At 44.1% G+C, this 13,021-nt stretch overlaps 1 protein-coding gene across 3 annotated transcripts in view; it reads right to left on the bottom strand.

The window, feature by feature from the left end:
* Positions 1-332: 332 nt before the first annotated feature.
* The window catches only part of LOC309978907 (glycogenin-2-like), a 31,861-nt gene continuing 19,172 nt past the window's right edge, over positions 333-13,021 (bottom strand). For 2 of the 3 annotated variants that reach the window (XM_082865576.1, XM_082865574.1), the window contains 3 exons: positions 5,978-6,082; positions 4,716-4,823; positions 333-2,707 (listed from right to left, as the gene is read on the bottom strand). In XM_082865576.1, coding sequence (XP_082721702.1) covers positions 2,552-2,707; positions 4,716-4,823; positions 5,978-6,082 — 369 coding nt within the window. In that variant the 3' untranslated portion in view covers positions 333-2,551. The remainder of the gene's footprint in view (positions 2,708-4,715; positions 4,824-5,977; positions 6,083-13,021) is intronic. The other variant, XM_082865575.1, reaches the window with a different exon arrangement.

Here is a 13,021-nt window from a genome sequence, read left to right as displayed (position 1 = left end):
CAGAGAGCTATGAAATCGGGAAGGAGAATTGGTCTACTTTTCCTAATTCAGGTGTGGTGGCTAAAAGAAACCCTATTTTACTTCAAGTTGTTTGCATTTCCACACCGAAACTCAGTAACATTAGGATAACTCCTGTGCATTCAGCGCCAGGATTTGACCAAGTGACCTTGAATAACAAAAATACTTGCTGTGTTCCTGTAAATCTACACACCTTAATCCAGCTGGCCAGGTCAATACATCTGGAAATGCTTTTTCTTCACCTGCCATTTCATCCTGCCCCCAAATAACTGGATAATATTTCTAGAACAATTAAATGTGTTTTTTTTTAAAAAAAAAAACTCCTATGTACCAAAATATTAGTGATAGTATAGGTCAAATCACATCTCTCAAAGATTCAACTTACGTTCACTCTGCAGTCCTGACATTACACAGCCCGAATCCTGGCACTGGCATTCTTCAGGAAATAACCTCGTAGTACACCTCTTGGGTGGATATCACTTAGACGTCGTTAAAATGTTCTTACAGGTTCTTGTACATTCTCATGTATTGATTGAGCACGTGTCAGAGTGCCTGCCATTTGGAGAGAACTCAAAAAACCATGTGATGGGTGGAGAGATGGATGATGGATGGATGGATGGATGAAAGGATGGATAGAGGGATGACGGATAGGTGAATGGATGGATGGATGGGTGAAATGGACGAGTCAATGCTTGGAGAGTAGGCAGCATGCCTGGAGAGAACTTATGAGATTTCCAAAGGTAAGAAGTAAACAGTTCTACTCATTTTACTGCTACCATCCATTCTGAAAAAACCCATTTGGTTATTTAAGTTTATGGCAGGACAAAGGTGTCCCATTCCTGTGTTATCCCGATGGCTCAGAACACACCCCAACACACATCCGAAGGAGACCCCACTGCTGTCTTAAAGTTTTAATTGCAGTGTGCTAGCCTTTGTCCAAACGTGAGGACTGACCCTAGGATGCGCAGCAGAAGTCCATTTTAAGCGTACACTTTAAGCCAATGTGCAATCGACCATAGGCACTGGAGAATCCTCTTCTCCAGAGAAGCTGGACCGGACTCAGATGTTCATCTCCTGGAACCCTCCTCTCACGGATGCCAGACTCAGGCTCCCGTTTCTTCTAGTCCAACACTATGGCTCAGAGCACAGACGTTCCTTCCCCAACACAAAGTTATGGGATAACTCTAATGGTTGGTGATCACCCCATGCAACCCACCCAAGGACTATGTCCCTAGGGCTATTTCCAAGTAGCCCCTGAAGCATCATCTGTGTGAAACCAACCAAGACGACCAATCATTCACCCATAGATAAAAAGAAACAACCCCTCCATAGCTCACACCTCACACACGTGAATACCGCAACGAACCCCAGAAGTCCACCCAGATCTCAGATGGATTTGAACACAGCCCTCTCAGGCTTCTTCCACACCTGTGTCTAATGAACTCATGATTTTCGATTGCACATGTGTGATAAACCATTCCAACATTTAAAAACTACATTTCCTTCTCTTCAGTACAGCGACTGACATCCGGCTTTAATTATCCTACGGTGGCAACCAACAACGACCCTGGGAGGAGCTCCAACGTACCGCACTCATTTCCGGATGCTTCTGGAGGTGAGGCTTTCTCATGGGATAAAGGGTCTAGTGTCATCAAACGGAGAACTGTCCCGGAAGAACCGAGTTGGCACGGCTTGGAGAGCACAGTGACTCCATACTGTGAAGTGAGGTAGTGTGACCCAGCACAGGGCAGCCTGGTGTCCGGGGCCGCATACAGGTTTGCCTCGAAACAGCCTCGACCAAATCCGGCTACCGTGAGCGCACGGCCACCAGACACCCCTCCGCGTAAACCCTGGGTTCTCCTACACCAGTAGGTCAACCAGTTTGGAAGTGGTCACCTCTCCCAAGCCAGCTGGAAGCTTCCTTCCAGATATCTCTGACACACCTCCATGGGGCATCTGTCAATGCACTTGCAAGTCCTCTTGGGTATTTTTGCCGAAGAGGAACCACAGCTGGTGTTTCTCAGACATGCTTGGGAAAGTCCACACTGGAGTCACACTCAAGGCATCCGAACGTTTGCTGTGTCTTCACAGGAAGGACTTTTCATTCTGCAAAGTCCCAAGGCACTGAATAAAGGTTCCCAGGGCACTCAATACCTCTCCTCGTGTTACGGGCACTGGGACAGAAACTCTGCAGTGACATCTAACCCTACGTAGGACGGACACGGCAGGACCTGCCCAGGACAGAATCCTGAGCTCCTTCAAGCAAGACCAGAGACCCAGGGTTGACCAGAAGGTTATTCCTGTTCCCTTTTGCCGACAAGGTATAAGGAGATGCAACGTCCTGGGGAACCCCCAGGAGGCATGGGTAGCTGGGGTCACACAGGCCTTTGAGCTGGGTTTTGGATGGACCATGTGACTGACATGAGGCACTCAAGCTGGTCAACCATAAAGAGAGGCACATCGTGGAAGAGTCTTTCCCTCGGAAAGGACTCGAGATGTTCATGGAACAGGACCACCCAACGCCATGGCGCCATCACTGCAGGAAGCGGTCCAGCTTCTCCTGAATCCGGACAAACGCATCCTTCCCCAGGTAATCGATGCGTCCCTCCTCCCACTTCCTCCGCTCCTCATCGGGACTCAGTGCCTTTTCTTCGATGGAAATCTCGGAGACGGAGATGGCCAGGTCCACCTAGGGAAGACAAGCCCACAGGAGACGGTGTTAGAAAAACCGTCGTCAGCGAGTGAAAGCTGGCCCGGGCATCCACCTGGCTGAGCAATCGGTTCCACGGACAAACCTCACCACGTCTCAGGGAGACGGTGCTGACACTTTGCTTCTGAACAAACCACACGCTGAATTTAATACAACCTTCTCACAAGAAGATGCTTTGTTGGTCTGACTCTTTTGAAATTTTATACTTTATCATTGTACTTGTGTCCACTTGTTCCTAAGACTTGTTTTAATGTCTAGCCACTAAACCCTTTCGCACACGCTTCTATGATCATCTTAATCTTTCCACCCACCAAAAAAAGGTTCTGTATCTGCTATAATTAAAATGGATAACCAACAAGGACCTCCTGTAGAGCACAGGGAACTCTGCTCAATATTATATCACAACCTAAATGGGAAAAGAATTTGAAAAAAGAATAGATACCGATCTATGTATAATGGAATCAGTGTGCTGTATACCTGAAACTATCACAACATCGTTAATCAACTATACTCCAAAATAAAATTAAAAGTTAAAAAAAAACACAACATGTTCTGTATCCCTGTGTGTAACCAAACTACGTGAAATGAAGAAAAGGTTCATATTGTGTAAATACAGCGTATGACATTTTGGACAGCCTGGCAAGACCATTTCAATACTAATTTAAATCTTTTTTTTTCTTGCCATGGCAGGGTTTCCATCTTCTTAAAGGATACGTATGAGGAAAATTATAAATACGCAAATGTGTACACATACACACACACACACACACACACACACACACACACACACACACACCCCTGACTTTTGGTTGGCACGCAAATAGATCAGCAAAAGGGGGGGTGGGGGGTGGACAGTACTGGACACCAGACAGTTATGCTACTGTTTCTATCCACTAGGCAGGCAACACTTTCTCCACTGTTTATCTGCCACGATGCTTTCAAAGAGTTTTTACATATAAGGTTCTGCTTTCTACACTCATCCCCGCACAGTTTATTGAAACATTGCCAACGTGTTGCTCAAAGAAACTGCAAGAGTGAAAACAAGATCTTTTCCAGGATAACTCAGCACGTTTCCCCGCTAAGAGCGCTTGGACTGGGGCTCCGTGAGTTCCCGGGAATGAAAACTTTCTGGAAAGAATGGGACACATTCAACTATATCTCAATTAAAAAATAAATTCAAAAGAAGAGAGACCCCAGAGAGCTCCCTCACCCCTTCCTCCATGTGAGGAACCAGCAACAAGACACCCTCTGTGAGCCAGGAAGTGGGCTCTCACCAGACACCAAGAAATCCATTTCTTACTGTTCATAAGCCACCAGACTATGGTGTTTTTGTTACCGCAGCCTCAGCAGACAAAAACACAATCCAAAAACTCAATACGAATTTTCATCCTACACCCAACACTCAGCTCTAGAGCTGTATTTGCTCTAAAAGACCAAAAGGTATTACTAGGTCATGGTTAGAGAGAAATGAAAGCATTTCATCATCATTAAAAGCATCATCGCACAGCCTGAAGTTTAAGACCAGAGCATCTGTAAGACGGAGAGTCACGAAGAAAGCATCTTTCACTTCCTTCTTCAAGAAGAAATCAACGCATGCTCGATTTGGACTGAAAGGTCCCCCCCCCCCACACCGCCAAATTTCCCAGCTTTTACGCTCGTCTTTTTAGACAGTGTGCATGAACTTCCAAGCTCACTTTGCGGGAAAACACAGCACAGCCCCATAACTTCAATTAACTTTTGCAGAACAGCTTTTGAAGAGAGAACGGGCGTGATTATCAGAGCAGGGGACAGGAAAGAGGGTGGACCGACCACCGCGGGCAAACGCAAGACAAACGGGTCTCAGGCAGCGGGAGAAGCAGGCGGACTCTTCTCTCCACAAGCGAGGCTCGAAATGGGGGTAACGCCAGTGCGTGTACGCAGCCGGCCCCTGAGTTAGCGCACAGTGTCCATCAGGAGAGCTGGACAAGGCAGACAATGAGGACACCACCTCCAAAGCATCCTGGAGACTGGGGTCCCTGGTGACATTCACAGGGGGCTCCCGGCGTGGCTCCAAGGCTTCCTCAGGTGGGCCACCTTCCGCGCTCTCCACGGGCTGCTAGAAACATAACCGTTCCATCGTTAGTCTGCAGGGGGCTTCACAGGACCGCAGTCTTAACCAAAATGACAGAGAACTCTTTTTCCTGGGAAAATAAGACCAAACGAATGGGTTGTGCTAAATAAATAAGTCATTGGGTGTGCTCTGCCACTCTAAACTTCTCCCCAGCTTTCTCTTGCACAAGATGAGATGCTGACATTTGTCATGCGATGTAAAGGTTAACGTTTCAAACCAGGAGACTGGGATTGACACACACACACTGCTATATATAAACTAGATCACTAATAAGGACCTACCGTATAGCACAGGGAACTCTACTCAATACTCTGTAATGACCTATATGGGAAAAGAATCTAAAAAAGAGTGGATCTATGTGTATGTATAACAGATTTGCTTTGCTGTACAGCTGAAACGAACACAACATTGTAAATCAACTCTAGTAAAAATTTTAAAACAGCAACAAAAATACTTTTCAGAGAGGGGCAATTAGTTTAGACCAAATGTCTACGGAAGCACTTGACTAAGATGGTCTGTCAGCGAGATTAAGAGTCTGTCTGGATTTAATCTTCTGAGGATGCCTGGGGACAAAAGCCCAGATTCATGCGGGTAAATTCAGCGGGGGAAAAAAAAGGGAAAGCCATAATCCTTGAATAGTGACGTGAAACACGGGTGCAAAGTTGTCCCGAAAACTTAACAGAAATTAAGGAAGACATATAGGCCATTTTGATGTTGTATCTTTTTCTTTTCTGAGTCTTCCTAAAGCAAGATATAAGAGAACGACCAAAGGACCAACACAAAACTCAGTGATGGAGGAGGGAAACAAAATCTGAATAGACAACCAGGTCTCCTATCCACCTCGAAAATAAAGAGACTCATCACAACACAATGGAAAAACCATTTAGAAAGGTCACGGGATGGTGAAGAAGCCCATGGGGCATCTCCTCTGGTGGTCGATGGACGGGCATGCAGAGACACGGCCATGCTTAAGAAGTAGAAGCAGGGAATTCCCAGGAGGTCCAGTGGTTAAGACCCTGAACTTCCAAGGCAGGGGACGCAGATTCGATCCCTAGTCAGGGAACTGGGATCCCGTATGCTGTGCGGTACAGAAAAAAAAAAAAAAAAAAGAATTAGAAAGAAACAGAAGTGAGTTATACCGAACTGGTTTGGGTCCCTGTGAAGTCTGCGAATTGGGTGGAGGGTGGTGACAACGGGTCACACATCACTCCAGCGGAAGTCTCCATTTCCGGCCAACCTATCATCTAAAAAAAAAGAGAAGAATAAACGCCAAGTTAGGACAACCCTTCGTGCAAATACAAACACCCAACTGATGCTTTTCTGCCTCCAAATACGGCAAATATGGCTCAGAGGAGCTCGCCAACGCCTGTGTCTGCTGCTTCGTCTTGGGCTCCTTGCATCTAAGCAGGACCACGTGATGAATTCTCACCACGGCCTTGAGGAGATGTGACCTGAGTCCGCCCCAGACTGGGTGCTGAGGTGGGGGACACGTTTCCTACCCTCTGTCCCCACAGGTCAGGTGAAGAGCAATGTCCCTTGGCAGACAACCTCTTCCAATTTCAGCCGGGATTCCACAGGAAAACGAAACCCTACGGAAAACCATTTGAGCGACTAGTTTCTCGGCTCTCCCAAGGGTGGTACGTAGCAAAGATCATCCCAGATGCACAGGACACGACTTAATGCATTACAGGCGGTGGGTGGCTTCTTCATGGGAGCCTAACCCTTTCTTAAGGAGCCGCCGTGGACAAGGGCTTCCTTGGATGGTGATGGAGCGGAGGCCAAGGGGAGGAATCCTGGATCCCCGCAAGACCGCATGGACCACAGCACAGCTTCACCGCCTCCGCTGAGTGTGACACGCACCAGAAATACACTTGTATGTATTTGGGGGGCTATTTCTTACAGTAGCTAGCCCACCCCGATGAATTCAGGGTTGGGGGCCGAGGCCGTGCCCCAGGCTGGAGCCCATTCAAGTCCAAAGGCTCCAGCAATGTAACTACAGAGAAGAGAACGTGGACACAGCTGCCCATCCTCATGGCAAACACACGGCAGGAATCGTGTCGTGGGCTGGGCTGACCCCGACTGTGGCGGTCAGACAGAGCTAAACCAGTCTCCATGCTGGGAAGGCAGATTCCCCAGCCACTGCCCCAGAGATTCTGAGTGAGCTGACCTGACGCGGAGGCTGGCAACTCGTACTCCCAGCTCCCAAATCTCTGGGTTTCGGAGAAAGGGCAGGTCATCCCTGTATTAATGGAGGCACCTATGTACACGTCCAAAGGCTATTCACAGAGAGTGACGTAAGAAGACCAAAGAGTGGGCCACCCTCATGCAGCTTACTGTCTAAGGAGAGAGATGAATGTCCCACCAATAACAACTATAAGATGACAATCCTGTAAAGTTCTGCAAAGGAAAATGACAGAGAACCAAGGGCAGGTTTATCAAGGTCAGATCGACCTCGTCAGGAGGGGTAAGGAATCTTGAAGCAGTAACATCTGGAACAAAGTTTGAAAGATGAGCAGGAGACGTGGTGAGTAAGAGACAATGGTGAGAAAAGCAGGACAGCACGCACGTGCAAATGTCCTGAGGCAGAGGTAAAGGAGGCCATCAGGAAACTGAAGTAAGTTGGCAGTAAAAAGTGCACAAAAGTACATTTTTGGTGAAATTCAGTAAAAAAATTTTTTAATGTAGGAGAGAACACTGTGTTCATAAAGTTGCTCTTTTTAAATTTTGCTTTTTCTATCTTGTCAACTTGAAAGTGCTAATTAAAATACGGGCTCATAAAAAAGAACAAGATCATGCCATTTGCAGCAACATGGATGGACCTAGAGATGATCACGCTCAGTGAAGTAAGTCAGACAGAGAAAGACAAATATCGCATGATATCACTTATATGTGGAATCTACAATATGACACTTATCTATAAAACAGAAACAGGCTCACAGATACAGAGAACAGACCGGTGGTTGCCAAGGTTGCGGGGGAGGGACTGATCAGGAGTTTGGGATTAGCAGATGCAAACTAGTATATATAGGATGGATAAATGACAAGGTCCTACTGTAGAGCACAGGGAACTATATTCAATATCTTGTGATAAACCATAATGGAAAAGAATATGAAAAAGAATAGATACATGTATAACAACCACTTCGCCGTACAGCAGAAATTAACACAACACTGGAAGTCAACTATAATTCAATAAAATATTTAAAAAATAAATAAAAACAAAACATATGGGCTCATTCTTCCTGATCTTGATTATGTACGTGAAAGCCAAAAATAAAATTAAGTTCTAATAATTACAGTAGAAAATAAAATGATAACTTTATCCAAAACATGAAAGGCCAGGATAATAACAGCTCCTTTTTATTAGATGTTCAACACTGGTTCCTAAATTAAACTCATAAACTTGTTACACATTATTCCTTTTAATCTCACAACGACCCCATGACGTAGAGAGTCTGATCCCTTCTCTTACTGAGGAAAAGTTGAACTTTCAGACAGAGATACTTGTTAAACATGCCAGACGTAGCAAGTGAGAGAGGGGGGATTTGAATTCACACCTCTCTGACCACCAAGCCCTCTACGAGCCCTATTCAATCCACATCATTAATGCATCCTAAGTCTCCCTGGTGTACAAAACACCAAAACAACCTTTAGGGAAAAAAAAATGACGAATGAGATAACTGCACTATCTACAAATAATAAATACCATAAAAATAAATAATTTCCTCATCCAATCAGGGTTGGGTAGTGGAATTTTCTAGTTTGAATCCTAACACCCATTGAAAAAAAGAAACTGGATAAACTACTTACTGTCTCTGAAACTCAAGTTCTTTAATCACACACAGCACGGACACTGGATGTAACGGACAAACGAAGCAGCTGGCCTGGCAAACGGTTAATTGCCAACAGATGTGAGTAATCTCAGAAAGATTAGTTGAACCGGATTAGGGAAAATGTCAATTTTGTCATCTTAATTTCTCTCAAGAAAGAACACATAAATAAATTCCACGTGGGCCATCGTGAAACTTTATCCTTCCTTGGAAGAGATTTAACTCAGGGTCATTTACTTGATAAGAAAGGATGAACTAATGATACAACTTTTCCACTTGTCTTCTGCAGATGTGCTGGACCCTTACAAATTTAAACAGGAAAAGAAGTTATGTCAACTCACGCTAACATTTCTGAACAAGACCCCTAGACGTAGATACAAACTTCTGAACGAGACCCCTAGACACAGATGCAAACTGCTATATATAAAATAGGTGAACAACAAGAGTTTACTGTATAGCACAGGGAACTATATTCAATATCTTGTAATAAGCTATAATGGAAAAGAATATGAAAAAAATATATGTACATATATATGTTTAATTGCTGTACACTTGAAACTAACACAACATTGTAAATCAACTATACTTCAATAAAAGAAAGAGGAAAAAAAAACAATGAACGTTAACAACTAAAATATAAACTGAAACAGTAATAGTAAATATTCCCCTTACTCTTCCTAGCCACAAACAGGGACGTCTTTCTTCACATGTGCAGAAAGCCAGGAGAGAATTCAAAGACAAGGATTTGATAATATGATGGTGCAATGCCAGCCTTTCAGCCAATGGTTGGCAGGCTTACGAACACACCTACGTAAAATGTGACTTCTGCATTTATTTTTCTCCTGAGATGATCACTATTTCACTGATCCACACCCCTAACTAGCTGCTGCAAGCTTGGGTCACCTTGAAAAGAGAGACTCTCAGATTGGAAACAATTCAGAGGATTCTCAGGTCAAAGAAGACAGAGCAGCTGAAGGATGGAAAGTAACTTGAGAAGCCAATGACTCTAAGCCCAGAAAGATGAAAGCAGAAAGAGAGTATCGTAAAGCCAGACTGTGTAGGGAATGGACTGCCAACAGACAGACACAGAATGCTCACAGACGCAGCCCGAGCAGATAAGTTTAGGACACATGATGAAGACACACTCCTTCGCATCATGGGCTATCATCTTGTGAACGTTATGACTGCAAGAGGTGGTGAAAACTAAAACATGTAAATATACAAATCTAGTCAAGAACCGAAGAGGGATTTTTCCACTTTCATCAATGGGTGAAGCTACTTGTTTCCCAGTAAACCTCCTGCCAAAAGCAACTTAAAATTCTAGACCAAAAAAAAAAAAAAATATATATATATATACATACACACACACACACACACACACACACATATTTCTTTTATTTCCCCTCGAGGCAACTGAAAGGCTATAGCCCTGAGGGGCCCATAAATAATGAGGTATCCAAGAGGGACACTCTAAACACAAGCTTTCATTTAGGACGCCACTGAAAAGAGAACCAGCAAAAGACCAACCTTCACAAACACCAAAACCCAACTTCACGCCAACTCAACCTCTAATAGCATGTGGGCAAACCATCTCTATGAAAACTTCCTGCTGAAAAAAGAAAAACAACACATAAGAAATGCTCTCTGAGTCTGCCTGCCGATGCAGGGGACACGGGTTCGTGCCCCGGTCCGGGAAGATCCCCCATGCCGCGGAGTGGCTGGGCCCGTGAGCCATGGCCGCTGAGCCTGCGCGTCCACAGCCTGTGCTCCGCAACGGGAGAGGCCACAACAGTGAGAGGCCCATGTACTGCAAAAAAAAAAAAAAAGAAAAGAAATGCTCTCTGGGTGATCCTGTGATTCAGAGCCTCAGAGGATCCCTGCCATTTTTCCATACACAACGTCTTGCAGTCAATCAGAAATTAACCAGCACGCAGCGAGACAAGACCAAAGGCGTGAAAATCAAGAGAAAACGAAATCAAAGCACAAAACCAGATCCACGTGAGACGCAGATGTATGGTGGATGGCACACAGACTGTAACTGAACATGGAAAATACTTTAAATGATGGGACAAGTTGGAGAGTTTCAAGGGAGTACTGAAAACCCCCTCGTAAACATTTGGTGTTTATGTGGACTAAAAACACGATAGTTGAAATAAAGTGTGCAGGATGTGGGTTTAACAGCTGATTAGACACAGCCAAAGAGAAGACTGGTTAACTGGAAAACAGGCCAGTAGACGGAAGCATGGGAAGACAGATGGGAGAAGTGTGTCACAGACACATGGGACGCGATGAAATTCCTACTGTAGATGTCACTGGAATCACAGAAGGATAGGGAAGTGGGAAGAGGAGAGAGACACAGACAGAGAAAGAATGACCAGAAGGAATACAGTTTCAATAAGTGCTGCAAACCCAAATAGGGTAAATTCAAATGATAATAAATAAGTCATTATGATAAAAACCAGAGCCTAAGAGAAAGATGTTAAAAGCAGACCAAAAAGACATATGACCTTCAAATGTATAAACATAAGACTGGGAGATGAATTCTTGGAGAAATAATGGAAGTCAGATGATTTTGAAACGTCTTCCGAGGGTCACTGTAAGGTAATTGCCAAGTAAGAATTCCATCCCCTCGGTGGGAATATAAATTGGTGCAGCCACTACGGAGAAGAGGATGGGGATTCCTTAAGAAACTAAAAACAGAGTTACCATATGATCCAGCAATTCCGCTCCTGGGCATGTATCCAGAAAAAATGAAAACTCTAATTTGAAAAGACACATGCACCCCCATGTTCACAGCAGCACTATTCACAGGACGTGGAAGCAGCCTAACTGTCCACCGACAGAAGAATGGATAAAGAAGATGTGTACATATATGAGACGTGGTCCATATATACAGTGGAATATTACTCAGCCATAAAAAAGAATGAAACAACGCCATTGGCAGCAACATGGATGCAAGTAGAGATTGTCATACTGAGTGAAGTAAGTCAGACAGAGAAAGACAAATACCATATGATATCACTTATATGCAGAATCTAAAAAAACGGTACAAATGAACCTATTTACAAAACAGAAACAGACTCACAGACATAGAAAACAAACATACAGTTACCAGAGGGGAAGGGGGGGGATAAATTAAGAGTTTGGGATTAGCAGACACACATTACTATATATAAAATAGATAAACAAGGACCTACTGTTTAGCACAGGAAACTATATTCATTATCTTATAATAACCTATAATGGAAATGAATGTGAAAAAGTGTATATATATATATACATATATATATATATATATATATATATATATATGACTGAATCATTTTGTTGTACACCTGAAACCAACACAACACTGTAAATCAACTATACTTCAATTTTAAAAACATACATATATACCATTTCCCAAGGAGAGGGGGGAAACCCATAGGATTAGCGACTCCAAAAACAGAGCCACCTAGTAACGTGTGAGTACCTGACTGATGGCCAAGGAGACATGACAAAGCAGTGGAGATGTAACAGTTTTGACTGCAAACCATGCTGAGTTCATTACAGATCCACACGTAACAGTGATGTATGTGGACCCCAAACTCATTCATCACGTAACATCAATTCCAGATCAATTATATACTTGAATGTAAAAAGAATAAAAAATCCGTAAGACATCAGAGGTGATGAGCTTTATGACCCTGATTTAGAGACAGATTTCCTAAAAGGTAAACAAAACCCACTCCTCATATAGGAAACATTAACAAATTGGTCTAAACTAGGTACTTCTTCTCATCCAAGGATACCATTTAGAAATTAACCACAGCAAAAACAGCCAACAACTTCAAAAAAACAAGGAAAGGCATCCCTAATCTTTCCACTAACTGCATTTCCCAACCCAAGAGGCTATAGGACAGGACACTTGGCTGAAAAGATAACAAACTGCAAAAATATTTATCTAACACATGCCTTTATATGGGAAATAAATGAGATATTCAACTTTTTTTTTTTTGCGGTACGCGGGCCTCTCACTGCTGCGGCCTCTCCCGTTGCGGAGCACAGGCTCCGGACGCGCAGGTTCAGCGGCCATGGCTCACGGGCCCAGCCGCTCCGCGGCATGTGGGATCTTCCCGGACCGGGGCACGAACCCGTGTCCTCTGCATCGGCAGGCGGACTCTCAACCACTGCGCCACCAGGGAAGCCCGAGATATTCAACTTTTGAAAACGGAGACCTACTCCTCGACACTGCCATGGCTATACATACAAAGGCTGCTATTTGGAATAAGGATCCCAGATCCAGACACCCAGCTCTTCCGCAGTTACAGGAATTTATGAAAATAATCGTTTTTTGGTTTTTTGGACTGGTTC

The sequence above is a fragment of the Leucopleurus acutus genome (genome assembly GCF_964270905.1).
Source record: "Leucopleurus acutus genome assembly, chromosome: Y".
In the NCBI taxonomy this organism is placed as follows: domain Eukaryota; kingdom Metazoa; phylum Chordata; class Mammalia; order Artiodactyla; family Delphinidae; genus Leucopleurus; species Leucopleurus acutus.
This window is presented reverse-complemented; position numbering and strand designations above follow the sequence as displayed.